We start from the raw sequence: 24,954 nt of genomic DNA, 5'->3' as shown, positions 1-24,954 counted from the left end.
CCTAGAGAAAATGGCGACACCGATCCGACACCGATCCGACAGTCGGTTTGTGCACTGATCTCATACAAAAACGACACAAAACCGACACACGACTATAAGAATTTCTAAGTCACAAAAATAAATAGTAAGAAGCATTTAAAAAATAAAATATTATGTCTAAAAATTTCTTAACAATATTCTCACAATTTAAGACACATTAGAATTTTTTTTAAATAATTTTTTTATTGAAAAAACTCAATTCTGTTTACGTATTAAAAGTGAGGTTAGCTGTCAGAATCATCTGTACACGACTGTGAGATTTTACAATTCTCACACAATTCCGACACAAATCCGACAGACGTACGACAGTATATTTTTATTTTGTATTTAATATAAAAAAAAGCATTTTATTAATTAAAATTTTTGTTCAATATTAAAGTTATAATATTTTAATGATTTTAGGCATATTAGATTTTTTTTTTTAAATAAATTTTGACAAAAAAAATAATTGGAAACATGGGAAACCAAATACATAGTTTCATTACAAATTACATTCGAGTTACAAAAATACCAAATACATGGGAAACTGATTAAATGTATTAGTTTTGAAAAAAAAGTATTTAAAAAAAAACCTTTCTTAACCTCATAAAAAAACCAAAAAATGATAATTTTCTAATAAAATAATTTGAAAAAAATCTAATATGCCTATAATTATTAAAAGATTATAATTTTATTATTAAACAAGAATTTTTGCAAATCGCAAATTCTCACAGACGATTCCAATTATTGTGTCGGAATTGTGTGAGAATTGCAAAATCTCACAGTCGTGTACAGATGATTCTGACAGCTAACCTCACTTTTAATACATAAACAGAATTAAGTTTTTTCAATAAAAAAATTATTTAAAAAAAATTCTAATGTGTCTCAAATTATAAAAATATTATTTAGAAATTTTTAGACATAATATTTTATTTTTTAAATGCTTCTTACTATTTATTTTTGTGACTTAGAAATTCTTATAGTCGTGTGTCGGTTTTGTGTCGTTTTTGTATGAGATCAGTGCACAAACCGACTATCGGCATTTTCGCTAGGGATATTGTTTTTTTAAATTTATTCATGGTTAGGTTAGATACCATATGTCAACTGACCAAAAATGAAACACAATTTATACATATGTGGAATTATCATTAACTTCCCGGGAAAAAATTAGACGATCGCCAATGATCGCCAACGATCGTCAGCGGTCGTTGAAGATGTCATATTTGTCCACATCTTTGTCGATCGCTGTCGATCGTTGTCGATCGCTATCGATCGCTATCGATGTACAACAATTTACAGAAAAATAGACAAACATGATTCTACGGCCTTAATTTAAATTTAAAAAAAAAAATATTCCTGTGTATATTATAATTACGATAAATTCTCCAGCATAAGCTAATGATTATTACAATTTGTCTATTTTTCTGTAAATTGTTGTAGATCGATAGCGATCGACAGCGTTCGACTTTGATCGACAGCGATCGACGGCGATCGACAAAGATGTGGACAAATATGACATCTTCAACGATCGTTGGCGATCGTCTAATTTTTTCCCGGGTTGTTTGAAAGCTTGTTTTTGAAATTATTAAAAATGTGTAATGAACAAATATAAATCTATGATTATTTACAAAAGTTAGTGGATGAAGCTGATACCATTGTCTTAGACATGTTGCCTGAAAAATCCAAATCAAAATGTCAAGTTTACATATGACAAATTTATTCAATGGATATATGACAAATTTATTCAATTTATTTATAATTTAATCAATCCCAGAAAATCACTGCACAACAAATGTGTGAAGATGACTTGTGTACTTAAAAAGATTATAACGTGCTGTTTGTTTTGAGCTAATAACTATACATTGATTGACTGGTAATGTTGTTGATAATAATTTTGACTCTAAAGCTAGCACAGTCTTATGACGAACATCCAAATTATTGTTATTATCATTATTATTATTATTATTATCATCATCATCGTTACATGGTAGAATTTTAATAAGATAATTGCTTCATAACAAAATGTCGTTTGACACTTGCTACATTTGATTCATATGTATCATCAGTAACTGTCAATGATTCTATCAGTTTTTTTGGCGATTTTTTAATTAATTTTTTCAATGTTGGCTTTTTAACTCGAACATAAACATTACTATTATTTTAATAAAAAACAAAAAAAAAAAAAAAAGATGTGTGTTATTGTACGCACAGGGAAGTGAAACTTCTTTAATAATTTTAATAAATAGTAATTGAAAGATCTCTCGTTGCATTAATATATTTTTGACTAGTTGTCTTTTTCGCTCTCATTCCGAGTGAACTATTATGTTCATTCAGTCATTAACAATTATGATAGAAATTTTTAAATTTATTGATTAGTTATAATATTAAGGTTCTATGTAAATGAAATTCTAATTAAAAAACTTAACACAGAATATAATTTTATATAAATATTTATTTATTGAACAACTAGTCAGCCGAACACTTCTATTACTATTTTATGTATACTTTTTATTTTATGTATATATTCATGAAATTTTGTTTTTTTTCAGTTGCTTTTATCGTCAGGATTTTTGTCGGGATGATATCTTTTAATATTTTCCCGATATATCAACTTTAGATGACTTAAGCTTTCAATATTATTGAATATTGAGTCAATTTCAGCCTCGTAATCTCACATGTTACAGCCTGAAAAATATAAATAAAATTAATACAAATTATAATGAAAATAAATTTGATTTTAATTTAGTAGCTATCTCTTCAATATTTGAATAAAAAAAAAGACCTGGTAACATTTGTTGGGGCATGTGGCCAGCGTTACCCGTTGAAAATTAAAAATTTTCAATACTCCGGCTAGGGCCACACGGAGAAAAATAAAAGGTAAAATTTACAAAAAAAAAATAAAATTTACCTTTTTTGAGATGAAACGAGGGACACCAAGAGACAAAAGGTAAAATTTACCAAAAAAAATGTTATAAGATTGAAGCTGTAGTTTACCTATGGACAGTGTTAAATTTACATTTAATTTTTGTTATCGCTTCCATTACTCCGAAAAAAGGTAAAATTTACCTTTTAAGGCGTTAAAGTTGTTTTTACATTTTTAATGAGTAAAGTTTGTGTTACTCTCTTAGTAGGTAAAACTTACCAATTTTCGATGTTAAAAATGCAAAATAAAATTGTTAATACAACAGGATATTTAGTTGTTTTTTTTTTTTTTTTTTTTCGCAATTATGGCACTGCCTGGTATCGAACCCGAATTGATTTTATTATTTATTTAATTATATTTGATTTATAAAATTTTAAATTTAATAATTAATTTAGATATTGTCCAAACAAAAGTTGTCACAAGAGTGAAGCTCCTTAAATTCTAAAATAATAATTCCCATAAAAATTAAATTAAAAAGAAGGGATGATTTAAAGTGGGAACATCTTGACCAATTATATTTTACCTGTCCCACGATAATCAGCGTTTAATATTTTACTTAGAGAATTATTTGTAACGTCAACGGATGTAAAATATCGAGTAGCTAAGGTGACTTTGAACTACGGTTTGCAAAAATAATAAAAAATAAAAAATATAATATTGTGAGAAAAAAAGGTAAAATGTTGATTTTGCTAAAATAAATAAAAATAATTTAAAAAATAAAAAAGAAAAAATTTAATTGCTTACTCGGTATTTTATATGCCCTTGAATTTATTATATATTAAATTAATTTATTTATTTATTAATAATATTGATACGAAGACGTAACACATGTTATTTTATTTTTGAATAATAATAATGTCCAAGGAAAAGCAGTAGCTAAGGAAAAGATGTAGCTGAGGAATTAATGTTGCCAGAGAATAATTTTTCAAGCAAATATATTTCCTTAAAACATTATTCTTTGACAACCTCAATTCCTTAGCTACATCTTTTCCTTAGCTACTGCTTTTTCTTGGGATTTTTATTTATTAAATAAATTACATGTATTTCGTTTGTTAAATCAATAAATGTCTAAAGTAAAATTCAAGGTTCCTAGATTTCTATTTTTTTAACAAATAAAATACACGCAATTCATTTTCATTTTCGTTACCAATTTGAGTGGCAACTTTCACCCGAAATAAATGTAAACGTAAAAATACAATTTCATTAGGTTAAATTTACAATTTTTTTGGTAAATTCTAAATTTTTTATAGTAAGTCTTACTTTTTCATTTTGTTGAAAATATATTACAATCTAATCAGGCGAAATTTACCTCTATAAATGCACAAGTTACCTTTTAAAAATGTAAAACAAAATTCATTATTTTATCAGGTAAAATTTGCATGTTTAGAGGTAAATTTCGCCTCATTAATTTGTCATATATTTTTTACAAAATAAAAGAGTAAGATTTGCTCTTAAAAAATTAAAAATTGACCTCATAAATTGTAAAATTTACCGAATAAAATAGTTTTTTTACTTTTACCTTTTTTTCGGGTAAAAGTTGCATGTTTTTGCCTGGCGTCCCCCAATCGTACACAAAAAAGGTAAAATCTACCAATTATTTTTCTCCGTGCATTGTTATTTTTATTGCTTAGACATATTTTAACCGTTAATTAACGAAAACATTATTCATATTTAAAAGAAAGGAGTTTTTCAAAGCTTTTTTTGGAGCCTTATAAACATTTTATTTCAACTCTATGATGACATGTTTGGTCCGTTTTTTTTTATTTTTTTTCGGCGAGCCATAACTTTTGTTATAATCAAGATAGGGAGTTCGTAATAGGCTCAAATTATGCGCCTAAAAAAAATCTAGTGACGGCATTACGGATTTTTTTTTCTCTCAATAAGAGTTTTCGAGCAAAAAAATTAAATATCCGAATTTTTTGTCAAATTTTGAAGGTTTTTTTTTTTTCTCAAAAACTATTATAGATAGAGGAAAAAACGCAGTATGCAGGCGATAGAGTTTTTTGAAACGCATAATATAAGCCTTATACGAAGTCTCTCTTTTGATTTCGCGTTAAGTTATTTATTGCGCCGTTTTTAAGTTTTTTTTCGGCGAGCCATAACTTTTGTTATAATCAAGATAAGGAGTTCGTATTAGGCTCAAATTATGTGCCTTAAAAAATCTAATGACGGCATTAGGGGTTTTTTTCTCTCTCGGGGTTTTCGAGAAAAAAAATTAAATATCAGAATTTTTTTTTTTTAATTTTATAGCTTTTTTTTCTTTTTTTCTCAAAAACTATTATAAATGGGAAGGAATTTTGCAAAGCGGGCGATAGAGTTTTTTGAGACACATAAATTGAGCCTAATACGAAGTCTCTACTATGATTTTGCGTCGAGTTATTTATTGCGCCGTTTTTATAACTTGTAAAATTTTCACATGAAAACGTATGTACTATTTTAAGTTACATAAATAATAATTTAAGAATGATGAAATATAAAACAGAAAAGATTCACGAACAAAAAACCTTCGGTGATAAATACTCTCTGATGGAAAGTTTAGACACCACAAATTTTTAAGTAAGAAAAAAAATTTTTTCAAAATTTACATTTTAGTTTTTTGATTAAAAACTATTATCAATAGAGTAAAAAACCTATTACGCGGGCGATAAAGCGTTTTTTTTTTTTTCGCCGATGAATTCAAGACTGCGGCTGAGCCTATGTCTCCTAGCCTCCGTAAAAAAAAAAAAAAAAACAAAACGAACTATTTGATGTTAAATAAATCACAACAAAAACAAAGTTTTTTCACAAAAGTCAGTCAAGTTTGAATACTGTCAGGTAGTTTTATTTCTAGATAGATACCAAGAAAGAAATATATGGATTTGATAATTAAGTCTAAATTATTAAAAATACTAAACTGACCCCACCTGTTTTTCTCAAATAAGATTTCAATATTTAAGACATATATTTTACATCAGGTGGGTCAAGTTTAAATTTTTTTAATAGTTTAGACTTAATTACATGCGTCAAAAATATATATTTCTTTCTTGAATTTTTAGTGTCATATCTAAATTAAAATACTTACAATTACAGTGACAATTTCGAACACTTGACTCTTTTTTGTAGAAAAAAACTTTGTTTTTTTTTTTTTGTTGTGATATCACATCTTTTTGTGAAGTCATTTGGTCATATCAAATTTAATAGATCCAGCCTCGAAATGATTGTTTTGTAACTTTGACACATTTACTCATTTGTTTTGTATATATATAAAATATTTTCAAAGTCATCAAAGAAACAAAAGAAATTGATAAAATATAAAGAAGGAGAGAGAGAGATATAACGAGTAATAAATTGTTGTTGTTATTTTGATTTTCACTCGGTACATCATTTACTAAATTATTATTAACTCCTGTTGTTGTTGTTTCATTGAATGATTCAGTATTTAATCATCTGTTCCATTTTTTTATCCTTAACAAATACATTCAAGATCTTGAATTTATTTCGATCATGGCAAGCACGATCATAACAAGCACAAGCACTTGAATAACCACTATCTTGTGTATTATTTGATTATTGAACAGATTCATTTCAAATACTCATTATTTGATTTAAAATACTATTACAACTACCAGTACAAGTCTCATGAAAATTACCAGACATTGGTATAGCACCTGGTCCTATTTTAAATTTTACTGATTTAGGATTACCAGTACATTTATCAGATGTTTTTGATAATATTTCAGTGTCATTAATTGTCTCTTAAAATCCTATACAATCTAAATAACCATCTTTGCTATCTTTACGTTCACGTGGTACCACATTTTATCCACATATTATTTATTGTTGTTTGGTATTGTGATTATGATGTTCCTGTCGTATTATGTCAAGCACTTAAATAACCACTATCTTGTGTATTAATTGTTTATTTAACAGATTTATTTTAGATACTCATTATTTGTTTAAAAATATTATTATAACCACCATTACAAGTCTTATCAAAATTATCAGACATTGGTATAGCACCTCGTCGTATTTTAATTTTTACTGATTTAGGATTACCAGTACATTTGTCACATTTTTCTGCTAATATTTCAATGTCATTAATTGTTTCTTGAAATCCTATACAATCTAAAATACCATCTTTACTATCTTTACGTTCACGTGGTACCACATTTCATCCACATATTATTTATTGTTGTTTGGTATTGTGATTATGATGTTGCTGTCGTATTATGTCAAGCACTTGAATAACTATTATCTTGTGTATTATTTGTTTATTTAACAGATTAATTTTAAATACTCATTATTTGATCAAAAATAACATATCATAAATTATATATTGTATATAATAAAAGTTTCAACCTTAATATTTCTTTGTCTCCTTTGAATCTAAAAAAAAAAAATTTTAAACAAATTTTTTTGTATCGTTGTCAAGGGAATAAATAAATAAAACAAGATAAAAAATAATTTAAAATTACTTACCTTCATACCGTTACTTTCGTTGCATCCATCTTTTGTTTTTTTTTTTTTTACTGCCCATTCTAAAGAAGTTTCACTTTAAAAAGGTAAACGTAACCTAATTTATTAAACAACGCACTGTAAAAAAAAAATTCTATATTTGATAACAAAACTTCTTGAAAATAGAATTTTCGTTCTAGGAAATTTTTAGATTTGAAAGAAGAAAAAAAGTTCTTGTTATGAATAGGAAACTTCTTGTTAAAAGACAAAAAAATTCTTGAAACATGACAGATTTAGATTTGAAATGAACCTAAAATAGATTTGAAAAAAGAAAAATTATTCTTGTAATGATAATAAAACTTCTTGAAATAAATGCTAAAAAGGTTTTGAATTGAGACGCATACTTCTTAAAAAAAATCTTTTTGTTCTCATTTCAAGAACAACAGTTCTAAATTTTAGAACAAGGCTTCTTGGAAATAATCAAGTAATGTTAAATAAATAATTTTTTTATTTATTTAAATCAGTAGTAATTTACTTCTTGAATTGAATCTGATTTTGACTCGATAGAAATCTTTTTGTTCTTAATTCAAGACACAACTTGATTATTTCCAAGAAGCCTTGTTCTAAAATTTAGAACTGTTGTTCATGAAGTGAGTACAAAAAGTATGCGTCTCAATTCAAAACCTTTTTAGCATTTATTTCAAGAAGTTTTATTATCATTACAAGGATAATTTTTCTTTTTTCAAATCTATTTTAGGTTTATTTCAAATCTAGATCTGTCATGTTTCAAGAATTTTTTTGTCTTTTAACAAGAAGTTTTCTATTCATAACAAGAACTTTTTTTCTTCTTTCAAATCCAAAAATTTCCTAGAACAAAAGTTCTATTTGGTAGAACTTTTTTTTTCAGTGCGTAAGAATGTTAAGGGGCGCAACGTTGATCGCTCAATATCGAGTATCGACGTTATTGAAAAATAGTGTTCGACACTCGGTGCCAAAACGGCGATCTGTGCATAGCGGATATAATCCCGTGTTCCACGATTATATCACAATGCGCAAAACGCCGTTTTGGAACCTTGTATCGAAACATACTATTTTGAACTTTAAGATAAAAAAGTGTCGAGAAAATTTCAGAATTTAAAAACTTGTCAGTGGCAACATTGTTTTTCTTGATATTTCCTTTAAAATTGAAACTTTACAAAACGATGTGATCGTTTTTCTCAATTTAAATATCATTTATATTTTATATATTGAACCAGGTGGGGTCATTTAAAATTTTGTCAACAGTTAAGACTTAATTATATGCATTAAAAATATATTGAATTCTTGACTTTTTTTGGTACCACATTTTTTTGTATTAAAACAATAAAATAGCTAAACGATTTCGAATACTTGACACTTCTTTTTGTGAAAAAAATTAGGTTTTTTCTTTGTTATGATAATTTATGATTCTGTTAGTGTTGTATATATGTATATCAAGAGGCACGGTAGTGCCTCGAGTCAAGTATGAGAAAGAAATATATATGTGTTGATGAGAATATGTGTGAGATAAGATTAACTATACTACTACCGTGCCTTATTATACACCAAATATTTTGTCCCTTTCCGTCTCTAATCTTTTAGAAATTTAATTAAAATATGATAGAGTTGAATGAGGATGCTGAGGTTTGGTAACGATCTCATTAATCGATGTCGAGCTTTTTTTAAAAAAAAAATCAGATTTTTTCGTTGCGGTATATATATTTAAAGCATAATTGATATTTACGGTCTTTGCATTTTTATCAAATCGACCAGATTTCTTCCGTTCAAAAAGATGTGATATCTCAACAAAAAAAAAAAACTAGTTTTTTTTACAAAAAAAGCGTCAACTATTCGAAATTGACACTAATTGTGAGTAAAATGAGATATGACACTAAAAATTCAAGAAAGAAATATATATTTTTGACGTTGTAATTAAGTCTGAACTATTGAAAAAAAAAATTTAAACTTGACCCCACCTCGTTTCTCCCAAATAAAATTTCAGTATTCAAGACATATATTTTACATCAGGTGGGGTCAAGTTGAAATTTTTTTTTTTAATAGTTCAGACTTAATTACAACGTCAAAAATATATTTCTTTCTTGTCTTTCTGGTATCACATCTTAATTAATATACTCACAATTAGTGACAATTTCGAATACTTGCCACTTTTTTTGTAAAAAAAACTTGTTTTTGATGTGTAAACATCTTAAGGCGCGGGTGACAGTTGGAGTGAAATGAAAAAACCAAAAAAAGAGCGTCATATCTTTTGACGGATGTTAGCCTGACTCCATTACTATAATAAGCGCAATGGTAGATTATGTTGCCACTGACTAATTTCCGGTTTCTATATTCGATCTCGCGGTCAATCGGATAACGCGCTCGCCTCCCGCCCCATAGGTTCTCGGTTCGATCCCCCGTCTTAGATATTCAGTTTAGGAAAAAAAAAAAAAAAATTCAATCACCTAGAAATTGATTGAATTAACAACAAAATAAATAATTAACTACGAAAAAAAATGATTTTTTTTTTTTTTTTACATTTTCAACATATTATTAGTTTGATTAGAAAAATTAATCGTTTGTATCAAACAAAAAAATGAATTCCTTGGAAACGCTTTTTTGCTTGTAACAAATTATAATTTATTTATTTTATTACTTTTATTGTTTATATTGAGTCATCTGTCATTTGAAACAATCATTACATCGTTTTAAATCAATGACGATTGTTTTTTTACAAACAGCCACCGTTTAAATGAAAACACCATGTGGCATAACTTTAGAAGTAGTGATGTCGACTGATACGGTATTTGGTATTTTACCGGTATTAAATACGGTAAAATACGGTATTTGTTATCAAATTGAAATACCATACCAATATGCCTTTTACCGATTTTTCCACACGGAGAAAAATTTTCAGCAAATTTTGCTATGGCGCCATATCATTAAGGGTCTATCTTCTGACTATAAAAATATTTACTATCATGTTAACAAAAGAAAACAATTTTTGCTTTGAAAAATTAAAATGTACCATAGCAATTTATATAATGTTTTTTTTTTTTGCTATGTTCAGAAAAAAAATTACAACGCATTAAGAAATTTTTACCGAGGCCAAATTTATAAGTTAAAATAATCTAGCCTAAAAATTACATTGTACCATAGTAAAATATATTTATTTTTTTTTTTGCTTTGTTATTCATAAAATTTTACGTTGTTGCTGTGGACAAAATTAAAATGATCCTCTGAAAATTTACAATGTGCCATAGTAAAAATTTAATTCTCTTAGAAATCCTATAGGTGTCACTGATAAATACAAAGCAACATGGTTAAAATTACAATGGGCCATAGCAAAAGCAATGACAGACTTAGAAATGTCAACCACCCTCACTTTTTAGCCGACTGCGCAGGCGTGTCTTTGCTTATGTTTAAGTTGTTAATGAAAAACAAATATAAGTTAGCGTTTGTAAATGTTGTTGTGGCGCAGCGGATAACGCGTAGGAATTCTGTTCGGAAGGTTTGGGGTTCAAACCCTGGTTTGGGTTAATAAAATAAAATAAAATAAAATGAAATAAAAAAAAAAACAAATAAATAAATTATAGATATTGACAATAAAAAAAAAAATTTTTATAATATTATCAATAAATGGAATAAATTTTGCGTTTGACCATAACAAAAATTACTATGGTACACAAAAAAAAAAATAGCCACGCCCACACGATATTTTGCTATGGCCCATATGAAAATATCATGAAACCGATAGATGGCGCAGCTCAGCTATGGGCCATTGTAAAATTTGCTATGTTTTTTTCGTAAAAAAAAATAAAAAATTTTCTCCATGCATGTAAATACGGTAAAATACGAGTAAAATTTTCGATACGGTATTTTTACAACTATATAGGTGAAAATACGGTATTTTCTGTTTTTGGTACAAGCAAAAAAAAAATTTTTTTTTTTTTTTTTTCATATAATTTCTAGATTATCAACCGTGGCACTGGTCATTAATAGCGGCCATATTTGATATTTTGTTTTATTGTCAAATGTCAATTGCTCAGCTGTTTTTATTATATTGCACATTCCACATTGACATTATTATTTTAAAAGCCGATATAATAACAAAGAAACTTTTTAAGTGTAATGAAAATTTATTAATATAAATACTTCTACCAATAATACTAACTTTTTTTATTTAAAAAAACCTTATTTTTTTAAGGACAAATATATTTTTTTTTTTTATATTTTAATTTTGCTATATAATTTATTTACTGAATTTATTTATTGAATTTATTTATCATCTATAACTTCGTATGTATTTATTTTTATTTATACAATAAAATCAAGTTATGTTCATATATTTTTTATTTTTCAATACCATGAGTAACATCTCTATAGTTGTAAATACGGTATTGGTATCGAAAATTTCACTGATACCGTATTTTTACATACAGATTATTGATACGGTATTGAATGGTAAATTACCGTATCAATACCGTATTTTGTACCGTATTTGGTATCAAAAATAAAATACCGGTATTTGCACATCACTATTTAGAAGTTTATTTCTCAAAAAATACCCCCTGCCGTTCGAAACAAGAATGTAGTCTATTATAATGAACGTAGTAGTGTTAGTGTCAAGGCGTGGTGGGGATACTTTTTAGAAGTTTTTTTCTGGATGAAAACGATCTATCGTTCGACACAAAACGCCATCTGTATGAAATGAACAAATTTCAATTATTTCAAGACTTTTTTCTTTCTCTTTACAAAACAATTATAGTTTACAAAAAAAAATATTTCTCCCTTTAAAAATTTTTTTGCCAAGAAGTTTATTTCTATTATCGAGAAATATTCTTCTTTTTTTCATCAAAAAATTTTCTCTGTGTATAAATCATGGTTCATAACAAATAGTTCACGTATGTATACACCGGACAAATTTAATTGATTTCAAACACTACTTCTGTACTGGATAAAACAATTTTTTTAAACATATGTACACTCTAATTGTAACACCTTGGTGAATCATCAATACTTGTATCAATAACTTTATTTGGTAATTTCGAAAGTACTTCAAGTTCAAGCTAAACAACCAGCATTAAGGTTGTTTTTAAATCGCATGACCGGGCGACGTTTTGGGTTCACAGGGGTACTTACAAACGTATGTTAAATAAAAAAATTATAGCGCCCCCTCATGCCTAAAATCTTTTCACTTTACTGATGCGTCATAAGTAGTGTGAGTGTTGCCGGCTTATATTTACAGACACTAATATTACTCTAGCAATAAACATTCAGGGGGAAGTTCCAAAACCGTACATTTCTTGTAAGAGAAGGATAGAAGAAGAGATGGAAGATTGAGCCAGAAGAGATAGAGAGAAGGATAGAGCTAGAAGAATAAAACCGAACGGCGGTATTGGAAGTACCCCAAATTTTTAATGTAATTCAGCCGGCTAAAACCCGTAAATTTAAAAAGTAATTAGCCAATATCTTTTAAACGGCACTGAGGAAATGGATAATTTTTTTTTCATTGATTTCGTATTTGTAAAGTGTACAAATCTGTAGAAAAAAATCAAAATTTAAATTAAGAGTTTTAAAAGTACAAGCGCAAACGTACCTATACTCCCTATGCTTGCGTGTTAAAGTTGTCAACTTTGACACTAATTATCTAGATTTTGACGCAGAGAAAAATTATGAAAAAATTCCACCAAATAGATAATTATTTCATTTAAACATTAAAAAAAAAAAATCGAAAATTAAATTACGGAAATTTCATTTGAAAACAACCTTAAAAAGTACATGTGCAGTTGTAAAATCTTCAAGTACTTATTGTTCATCTGGTTGTCCTTCTTTTCAGTACCATAACTAAAACCAGATAATACAACAGATGACATTGTTTTTTTCTATATATACAATATATTGTCAGCAACTTGATGATACATTGGTGTTAATATATTTTCACGTGTTTTCTACCTCATCCATTGCTTTAAGTAATACACGTGCATCTTCATTATGTAAATAATCAAAACTAGCTTGTCCAAGATATAAATGCATTTTTTGATTTGACGTCGGTAATGCCTCTAGATCATATGATTTAATAAGATTTAATTTTAGTTGAAATGCACAGCCTGGTTCTAAATGACGATATATTTTATTCTGAATAAAACCATTTCTTTGACGAAATGTAAACAATTTTCGAAATTGACGTTTTCGTAATGCAGAAAATGTAACACGTCTAATACTACGTGATACTCGCTCATCTTTATTTTGTGAACACTTTCTTCCATAAAGTTTTAATAATTTACCTATTTTTTTTTCAACTGATATTGGTATACTACTAGGTGTTGTTGATATAACTTCTTGTAGCTCAAGAAGTGGTAAACTTAGATCACGGAATGAACCCATAAGATTCTCAATCAATTCACATAATCTTGGCAATCAATATGGATCTGATAGACAATAACCAGATAATAATGATGTATTTTTCTAATGCCGCACAATATTTTTGATGTAAAGCATTTTTGGTATTGCTAATGATATTGGTGATGGAAATTGTCCAGTATATTCTTGTGCTTGTATACATAGTTTTCTCATCATATTTAACTTATTGATTAATTTTTTTTTGATGGTTTCAATTTATCTTTCATTAATTGTGATTAATAATTATTTTGAACTGAATCCATAATGTTTTAATTAAAATAATTTACATTAAAAGAGAAGTATTGCTTACCTGTATATTTGTCTGATGTTCAATAAGATATGTCAATCTATCGTAGTCAAGGAAATAAACAGTAAATAGAAAAAAACAAAAGATAAATATATAATTATAAATTAATTATAATTGACTACCTTCGTTACTTGCGTTGCTCCCATCTTTTGTTTTTTCTTTATAACTACCCATTCTGAAGAAGTTTCACTTCAATAAACAAAGTTGTCACTTGAAAGTATTTCGGTCATAAATTGTCCTCGATACTTTTTTGCGTCAAAGTGCAACTACAAATGTAGTTTTGTTCTCGTATTAAAAAAACATTTTCTATAAATAAAAAATAAACGCAAATTACTAAATGCATCGCTATACATTGTATTATACTCAATATATATTTCAAATTTCAAAATGGTCCAATAATATTTAAGAAAGTTATGACGAGTTATATTTAAAAAAAAAAGATAATTTAACTCGTAAATTTTTTGCATTTTTATTTTTTATTTTGTTAAATAATAAGTTTAAAAGAAAGTTTATTTGAAAAAAATGTCCTTAAGGAATTCTTATCTTTCTAAATAAGGCTATATATTTTTTTTTTTAATTTCTTAAATTTTATTCTTTTGGAATTTTACCAATTTACAGTACCGCATTTACCCAGCTCCGAGCGCTCAAGCCCTTTTCGAATCCGGACCCTCAAATAACCCGCGAGGAAAAAAATATAACTAGGAAATATATCTATTTGGCCTTTAAAATATATATCTTGGGAGAATATATCCAGAAACTATAATATGAATTCCCGGGATAAAATTTCTAAGTACGGAAAAAGTCTTGAGGCTAAAAAAAGTATATAGAAAAAGTATTGAAAGTATGGAAAAAGGCCTAAAAACGTACGAGTTTGACGACAAAAGTATTATTTTGATTGAAGCTTTTAATTTCAGTCTGGAAAAGTCCTGATATTTAGAACAGGCTATTTTTTTTCTCAAAAAAGTATTTAATTTCAAGACTTTTGTGTGGATACGTTGTGAACATTAAAAAAGTCCTCGGATCCAAGACCAAAGTACTATTTAATAAAAAACTTGAAAATTTTTTTTATCGGCTGAAAAAAAACTAAGTTCTTTTTTTTTATGGACTTAGTTTTATTTAACCAAAACTAAAATTTTCTAAGTCCTTTATCTTATACACTTAAAAAATTTTTATGCGGATTAAAAAAAAAACTAATTTATAAATAAAAAGTTTATAAAATAATTGATTTTTTTAAATATAGAGCTTTTTTTAAATATATAGAGTCGATTTTATTTTAGAAAATTACAACTAATAATTGATTAATTAATTAATTAATACGTTTGTGTTATGTAATATTGATTTGAGTATGATCTGATAAATTATTTCATTAAATTAATAAAAAATAAATAAACGAATATGAATTATATCAAGAGACTCGGTAGAGTCTCGCCTCAATTTTACCCGAGCGCGAGACCTTACCGTATAAGTATTTTAAGTCAGCGGTCTGTGACGTCACGATTTTTAATTTTTGTTTTATCTCCTTAATTAATGTTAGAAAAAAAAAATTAAAAATACTTTCACTATATATATCAATGCCTCTCTTTCTAATAAGCCAACTCTCGATTTTTCTACCGAATATTTAAAAAGATATACAACTCAATAAAAGCCAGGTAACAAATCTTTCTAAAAAATAAATTTTCAAGTTGAAATGTCCACATTTCTTCGGATACGTCGTGCCATACCCCGCGCCTTCATGCAAAAAGATTTGTAATTTTTTATATATAATTAATTAATAATTATATTACTTCATCATATGCTTAAATTAAAATAGAGAATAAAATAATTTTCGTAAACTATTATTATGATTAAACGAAATGAGTGAAATAAAAACAAAACATAAATTTATGATTTATGTCCCCGAAAGCCTCTATTTTACATGAGCTGTTTATTTTTATTTTTTTTTTTTTTACCCAGCAAATTATTCAACTTTGTACTTCAAAATTTTGCCATTTTTTTTTATATTTCACATCTTTTGATTATTAAAGTAATCATAAATTAATAAACAGCTCATGTAAAATTGAGGCTTTCAGGGACATAAATCATAAATTTATGTTTTGTTTTTATTATAAATAAATTTGATAATAAATTAATATTAAATAAACAATTTATAATAAATTTTTTGATTATTCTCAGCATAATTATGATTTTTTAATCGGGAACACAAAAAAAAATACTATATAAGTCTTAATTTCCAATATTTTTAAAGTATGGAAAAAGTCTTGAATCTCCGTACCTTTTAGAAGTAACTTCCAAAAGTCTTATTTTTTCCATACTTTTTCAGGATTTTTGAACAATCCTGAAAAAGTAGTAGTTTTGGCAACCATCAGGATCGGTCTTATTTCAAAACTCTGAGTCTTATTTTTCAAGACTTTTTCCGTACCTAAAATTTTTATCCCGGGAATACAGTTTCTCAGTATCTCAGTACCTTTTGATTATATAATATATTATTCGATGAGCAAGCTTGCCTAGGCGAGGACGTTAAAAAATGGCAATTATCTAGAAAAAAAGTATATAAATATGATTATGTTTCAAATTATTTATTTCAATTTTTTCTTAATCATAAAATTACAAATTAACACAAAAAATGTTAATGATAATATTAATATTAATAAAATAAACTTATTTATAATAAAATAGATAATATAAAAAAAAATTGACACAAATGAACAAAATCGTTGGTAAGGTGTGACATACTGATAATAAAAAGTAAATAATTATTTATTCCGAATGCACTGCCCAAAAATTTTGCTAGCGTTGTACGTTAAATTATATTATTTTTTTTTTCCGGTAACACAAAATTCTATATGGCGTCGTTTACTAATAGAAACGAGGGAAAATGATTATATGATAAATGCAACTCGCGAAACCTATCGGTCGTCTCTCAACTAATTTTTAACATTTTAAAAATGTCAAATTCAAAATTTAACATTTTTTAAAGTGTTAATTTTATGTATAAAATAAAATGAAATTTTTTTAGATGTCAAATTAACTTTTTTTCTAATTTTTACATTTTTTTAGATGTTGAAGATAAAAAATGTTAAATTTGTATTCAACAATTAAAAAAATGTTAATAATATTTAATATTATTTGAAAAAGACTATTAAAAATGTATTTAAATTGAAGCATTGTAATTTTTTGAAGTATTTTGGAAAAAGTATATGTATATATCAAAAATCCGCTCAGTCATGGGTAGGGATGTGAAAAAATTTTGTGACCGTCACATGACCATTTTGTGACGCCGTCTGTGACTGTCTGTGACGCGGGCAAAAATCGTGACCATTTTCATGACCCAACTTTTGTGACCAAATTTATGACGACTTATTGACTGACCGTCAGTTTTACATCCAGTATGCCATCTATTGAATTTTTTCGTATTTTTTTTTTTTTATCAAAAAAAGAGACAGACGCACACACACAGACAGAGTTGAAAATCTTATAAATTATTGATAAACAATTATCTGTAATTGATAATTATCAATAAAAATTTATAAATATTTAATATTATTAACTAAATTTATCTAATTATTTATCACACACAGCAGTCTAACCAGTAATCACCATATTGGTAACAAATATTTATTGTTCAATTGAATAAATTTATATTTAATATAAAAAAAAAAAAAAAAACAATAATAAATGCTAAACATTTAACATAAAATATTAAATTTAACCATTTAATAATTGAATAGCATTCAACAATTAAATATCAATTTAATAAATTTGCAATTAATATAGAAAAATAAAAACAATATTAAATTTTGGACATTTAACGAAAAATATATATATTCGATAATATGCATTTATTTTAGGAATTTTTTATCTAGCTTTTTTAAATAACGAATTTTGTGACGAAAAAATGACGAAATATTTTGTGACGGTCTTTTTTACAACTATTTTGAAGATTTAAAAAAAATACCAATTGTGACGGAGAAAATGTGACGAAAAAAATGACGAAAAAAAAATGACGGTCACAGACGGTCACAAACGGTAATTTTTTTTTGTGACCTGACACAAAAAAAAAAATGACCGTCATTTACATCACTAGTCATAAGCATGATATAAGTTACAATTACACTTATAAGTTTATTAAAATTTAAATAATATTATGTTTCTGTTTGTTTTTTCCGTCTATGCGCGTGTCAATCAAGAAGCACCGTAGTGCCTCGTGTCAAGTGTGTTTTATATTCATCAAATAAACGATTATTAATAACAAATGAGCGTTATATGTTTTTTTTATCCATACAGTAACTTTAAACTTTTCGTTATGTAGATGAAAAAATCTAAAAATGGAATCAAAGCTTTTTATTACATACAAAACGATATATACATATACAAAAGCTAATGAAAATTAACAATACCAATTTTAATTTAATGAGACGAAATGTTAAACTATTGAAAAAATTGAGAATTAATGTTTATAACGAAGTTTAATTCTGTAGTAATTTTATGCATAGATGTACAAGATACGAACCTGCCACGTACGAACAATGAGAATCTATAGAATAATTATAGAATAGTAATAATTCGTAGTCAATGGCATGGCGTATTAATAACAATTGTATATGCCTTAAATGTATTTATAGCTTTAATGAATAAAATAGTTCAGACAAACTTTTTTATTACTTTTTCAAATTCAACCTTTTTTTATTTTATAACAAAAAAAAATAAAAATTTTTTTTTATATGGTTCTAGAATAATTCGTTGGAGTATGAAGAGGATATATCGGACGATGCTCTGTCCTTGTTATCTGAGCTGTTTGTGGGTAAGAAAAATAAAAAAAAAAGTTATCTTTACCACATCGTAAAAAATATAATAAAATGAAAGATTCATAAAATGTGTAAATTGTGTTGAACTTTTTTACAACTCAGGATTTTATTTTTAAGATGATATCAAATGTTTTTTAACAGATATATAATTATATATATATAGTATCTGACTTATTTGTATACTTTATATTTATGAATTTATTTTTTATCTTTTAATAGGTTTCTTGCTCTTTGTGCTGATATTTTTTTCGGTTGCGGGTAATATTCTTGTTTGCGTTGCAATATACACGGATCGTGGATTGAGAAGAATTGGTAACTTATTTTTGGCATCACTTGCGATTGCTGATTTATTTGTTGGATGTCTGGTTATGACATTTGCTGGTTTTAATGATCTACTTGGTTACTGGATGTTTGGTCCACGTTTTTGTGACACATGGATTGCATTTGATGTAATGTGCAGTACAGCATCAATACTAAATCTATGCGCAATATCGCTGGATCGATATATACATATTAAGGATCCATTGAGGTATCAATATGTGTTTTAATTAATAGTTACTGCAAAAAAAAAAAAAAACAAAACAAAACAAAAAAAAACAAATGATTGATAGATGATAATGTCCATTGGTTTAATATTGTTTAGATATGGACGTTGGGTCACGAGGCGTGTTGCTGTTGCAAGTATTGCAAGTGTCTGGCTGTTAGCCGCTACTGTATCATTTGTACCAATAAGCCTAGGATTGCACAGAAGTGAAGATTCAAAAGGCCCAGCACCAACATACAACGATGGTTCGCAGGTAAAAAAAAATATTCATGGAATTTATTTAATTTTTGATAGATTTCCATTGATTTTTTTTTGTGCTCCCAAAAAAGTGTTATATGCACTGTTCATTTATTATTTTGATCTTAGTTTCTTGACAATTGGATCAGGGTTTACACTATAACAGTAAGAATAGAAGAGGGTATTTTGTAATAAACAAATCAAGTAAATAATAATACAACAAAAATAGATGAGAGTGTTTATTTTGATTTATGCACACATAGTATTGTTTTATTTTGTTTTTGCAAACAATATTTTTCTCATGTCAACCGATTTTTTTATTACTTATGTCATTATAGTGACAAGTTTTTGTTTCAACTATCATAATTATAAAATTATTAATAATAATAAATTTTTTTAATTCAACGAAAATAAAGTCAGAAAAATTAATTGTTTCATAAATTTAAAATATACGTTTTCATTTTTCATTTCAGAAATTATTTTTTCTGTTGCATTTGAAATAAACTTTGTATGTTATCTCAGCAACGATGTATTTATTTTTTTTTCTATTTAAACTGTTTGAAGGAATATCCCACCTGTGCCTTGGATTTATCACCAACTTATGCTGTCGTATCATCATGCATATCATTCTACGTACCTTGTATTGTTATGATAAGTATTTACTGTCGACTTTATTGTTACGCTCAAAAACACGTTAAAAGTATACGTGCTGTGACAAAAATACCCCAACCATCATCAATTGGTAAAAGTTTTCGTGCAAGAACAACAAGAAAATTACAACCATCAAAAATAAAGTCACAAACTAAAACAAAACCAACAAGTCCATATCATGTTTCTGATCATAAAGCAGCTATAACTGTTGGTGTTATAATGGGGGTTTTTCTTATTTGTTGGGTGCCATTTTTTTGCGTGAATATTGTCGCTGCATTCTGCAAGACATGTATACCAGACCGAGCTTTTCAGGTATGTTTTAATGATTGATTTAGATTACCATTATTTTTTAATTTAAAAAATTTGAAATAGGAAATACTATGTTTTCATAATAAAGTTCTAAGTTATGATTTTTTTTTCACGCTATATTAAGTTAATCATCTTAATCGTTAATATAGTTATATAAATTTTAATTATTATTAAAACTTATAATTATCTAATTAGTCTGACAGTCTTAAACATCTTAAGAAAATCTTGACTTACGAGCTAGGAAATTTAAAGCTAATTAAGTCAAAGAGATTTCAAATTTCCGTACACGTACGCTGGATGACTAATCAACATGTTTGTTTTTTTTTTTTGTATTCAACAGGTACTAACCTGGCTTGGCTATAGCAACTCGGCCTTTAATCCAATAATATACAGCATTTTTAACACTGAATTCCGTGAGGCATTCAAGCGTATACTTACCAAGGGTGCTCGAGCTCGTGGAAATCAACCATCAACGAGTGAATGTGGAGAATTTCGTTCCGTAATTGTACAAAAGCGTAATGGCTCAATCGTTGAGTGCAACATTAGTCCAAGATCAAGTGCTGACAGTTGTCAGGTGAACCAAGTAATAACCGGACGACAACATCGTGACACAATTGTTAGTTCAATTTAATTTTAATAATATATATATAAGAAAAAAAATATTAAAGAGACCAATGATAAAATTAAAAATATTAATAATATTTAATGATTAATACACCAAATGATAAGAAAACATTACAAGTATTAAGTACTTATAATAATAATTATAAGTATAAAGAGTATCTAAGGAAAAAGATGATCTTTTAATGACAATCATTATGATAATTTTATTAGATGAGTGTATATTAAAAATGGAAAATAAAAAAAAGTGTATAATAGATAAATTAATAGTGAAAGATTTATTCAAAATTATAGTAATAATTTTAGTTGTAGAGCAAAAAAAAAAAAAAAGTCATATTTTTTAAACATAATTATCTCGAAACCCATTTAGTTAAAATGTTGCATTTTGTTTGTAATTTATCGAAAATCTATTGTGAATTTTTCTGTAGCATTTTCATTGAAAATTAAACTTTTTTTTTCAAAATTTTCTATTCAGTTTTGAATGAAAAAATTTTTTCTTGTTACGTAAAACTTTAAAATTATTGAATCGCGTAATTATGCTTTATACTTTACAAATGAGTTTATAGATTGATCGATCAAGAAAGATTCCAATAAGTTCTGTAACTATTTATTATAACTTGACGTAGCCAGATAATAAATTATAAATATTGAATTATACACGGAGAGAAATCCGCAGCAAATAATGCTGTAGAGTATCAAACAAATTTTACTGTAGTCTACTGGAAATTGAGAAGTTGCGTGGGGAGGCCACCAGGATCGACTAGAATTTCCTACTACACTTCAGTAGTTTTAATCAAAACAAAACAAAAAAACGTCACAAAAAATTAAATAAAACCTTATTATTTAAACATCAGAATAAAAATGTAACGTGTTTATTAATTTAAAAAAAATAAACCATTTTATAATTTTCATGTGTTTCACCGTATTTTTATTTAAATTCATGAATAAAATAAAAACAATAAACTTTTTTAGAAGAGGTTAGGAACACACTTGATTTCCAATAAATATTCGTGTCATCTGGCGGGAAAACCTGCTGTACACTACAGTAATTTCTGGCATAAAGTATACCATTAACTCGAGACTTCCAAAAATTCCGGTAGACTACAGTAAAAAATTTAGATGAAATATTAGTATATTTCGTTACAAGTGCCCACTCAGAGAGTGTACTCTCAACGAATTTGGAGGGGCAAGCACGAGCCTTGGCGAGTGATTCCCCTCCAAATGAGTTGTGAGCGGGCTCTCTGATTGGGCACATGTAACGAACCATATTTTATGTTACTAGGGACAGTGGTAATAATGTGTGAATTTCCAAAAAGCGCACTACCCCTCTTACGCTTTGGAAATTCACACATTATTCCCACTGCCCTTGTAACATAAAATAATAATCATTATAATAAGTGGGAATTAGTCGCTTTAATGACGTCAGCTATGATTTTTACGATACCACTACAGTAATATTTGCTGCGGATTTCTCTCCGTGTAAAATTTTTAATTTTAGACATATATGAAAAATAAACATTGTGGGTTTCATAACTATTAGACCTATATATAAATTATATTAGTAACATTAACCGAATGGTTTTCGAGGAAATAATGCTTAAAATGGGTATTAGCTCTTTAAAATAAGAGTCCATAATTTAAAATAAGAGAAATAAATTTAAAAAATTCTTGCAATAAAATATCGATTTTTTTTTCTCGGCATAACTTAGCAAAAATAAATTTAAGTCTTCAGTGTCACGAAACCGCAGTCTGAGAAAAGAAATTCAATAGGGGAAAAAAAAAAAGGAAATGCATTGGAAGCTATCAATCTTGATTTTCATGTCAACCACAGCAATCATTATGATTTTTATTTTTTATATTTTGTAGCTACTATCGATGTTTGAAACTTATCTTCATTCATTTATTTTTATATTAAATAACTAACGTTTTAATACGAATAATATAAATTTAATAATAAAACAATTAGAACCAATAATAATAATAAGAACTGTCAATACTTTATAGCTAAAAACAAAACAACCGATGATTGATCAATAAATTTTATCATAAAAGTATATCTATTATTTATAACGTATTTATAATCGAAAAGGTAAAAATGCAAACAAAAATTGTGTTTTTTCTTTTTATGTAAATATCAACTGTACTTCAACTAACGACGAATCGAAAAAAAGCTAACGTGAATTTAAAATCAATTTTATCAATCTTAAATTGGACTGTATTTTAAAAGTCGTTTAATTTTGTATTGATATTTTTTATTGGGTGATTCTGCGCACTGTTGTATATTTCATCAACGATGAGGGGCAGTGGCGGAGAGTCGATGATAAACTGACGGCACACATACACCAGTGTCTTCTTATTGTTTTTTAATTATACAATTAATTTATAAAATTATTTTAAAGCTAATTCAATTAAATTGATTTAAACATACAAATTATTTCAAATTCGTTTATATTTTATTTGAAAAAAAAAAATGAATTAGAGATGTGGGCTGTATATGTATCGATAATTTCATCAGTCAATTTTAATTAATTAAGTTGAATTTAAAAAACAATATAAATTATTATGAAAATATATTCAAATATATCTTATTACTCGACAGATATGATATGAATTTGTTCAAAATATATTATATATTATTTTTTATACCTTGGTAGCAAAATTATCTCATCTATATGTCAAAATAAACGTAACGAAATTAGAACCTATCCAAAATATGATTTATATTTTATAGATTTTTAATAACCGATTTTATATGTTTTTCATTTTGATATATATATATATAATTTATATAAAGATATGCATTATATATAGCATAGACGATCTGAAGAATATAGGAGATATAAAATATATATATTTTGAAATATATTTAAATTCAATATTTTTAAACAATAAATTTAACATTTTTTGAACAATAAATTCAAATATTTAAAATTAAATGATATCAATTTTTAAACAATAAATTTAACATTTTTTTAAATAATAAATTCAACATTTATTTAAACATTAAAAATATGTTGAATTTAATGTTCAAACAAATGTCTAAATTTTTGTTTAAATAAATGTTGAATTTATTGTTTAAAAAAATATTGAATTTAAATATATTTCAAGTATATATATTTTATATCTCCTTTTTATATTCTTCAGATCGATCTATGCTATATATATATTGCATATCTTTTTTATATAGATTATATATATGTATATATCCAAATAGGAAAACATATAAAATCGGTTATTATAAAATCTAAAAAAAAATCTATAAAATATATATATATTCCATATTTTTTCGTTAGTTTATAATTTCGTTATTTATATTTTCGGACTTTACATATATAGATGAATAATTTTTTCTACCAGGAATATAAAAATAATATATAATATATATTATTTAGATATATTCCATATCTTTTTTATATCTCCTCCATATCTGTCGAAATTGAGATATAATTGAGATATAATTGAGATATATTTCAGATATAATTTTTCTACGTGGGTACTGTTATGAAAATTATAATTTAAAAATATAATTAATTAGTTACTATAGATATGATTTTGTTGAGTGAGTTTTGTTCTTGGTAAATCATAATGTATACAATTTTTTTTATACATTGGTTTTTTGAATTAACATTCATTTTTTGAAACAAAAGTTGCAGACACGACAATTGTTATTACTGATTCTTCTTTTTGT

The 24,954-nt window shown here is 26.4% G+C and overlaps 1 protein-coding gene across 3 annotated transcripts in view; it reads left to right on the top strand.

Annotated features, from left to right (window-relative positions):
* Nucleotides 1-21,596, top strand: part of LOC122848998 (dopamine receptor 1-like) — a 31,555-nt gene extending 9,959 nt beyond the window's left edge. The window contains exons 2-6 of one of the 3 annotated variants that reach the window (XM_044147513.1): nucleotides 18,831-18,900; nucleotides 19,124-19,433; nucleotides 19,548-19,701; nucleotides 20,250-20,648; nucleotides 20,986-21,596. In XM_044147513.1, coding sequence (XP_044003448.1) covers nucleotides 18,831-18,900; nucleotides 19,124-19,433; nucleotides 19,548-19,701; nucleotides 20,250-20,648; nucleotides 20,986-21,276 — 1,224 coding nt within the window. In that variant the 3' untranslated portion in view covers nucleotides 21,277-21,596. The remainder of the gene's footprint in view (nucleotides 1-18,830; nucleotides 18,901-19,123; nucleotides 19,434-19,547; nucleotides 19,702-20,249; nucleotides 20,649-20,985) is intronic. The other 2 variants (XM_044147505.1, XM_044147521.1) reach the window with 2 other exon arrangements.
* Nucleotides 21,597-24,954: the final 3,358 nt, after the last annotated feature.

The sequence above is a fragment of the Aphidius gifuensis genome, linkage group LG1 (genome assembly GCF_014905175.1).
Source record: "Aphidius gifuensis isolate YNYX2018 linkage group LG1, ASM1490517v1, whole genome shotgun sequence".
NCBI lineage: Eukaryota > Metazoa > Arthropoda > Insecta > Hymenoptera > Braconidae > Aphidius > Aphidius gifuensis.
The sequence above is the reverse complement of the archived record's forward strand: the minus strand, read 5'-3'. Positions and strand labels throughout refer to the sequence as shown.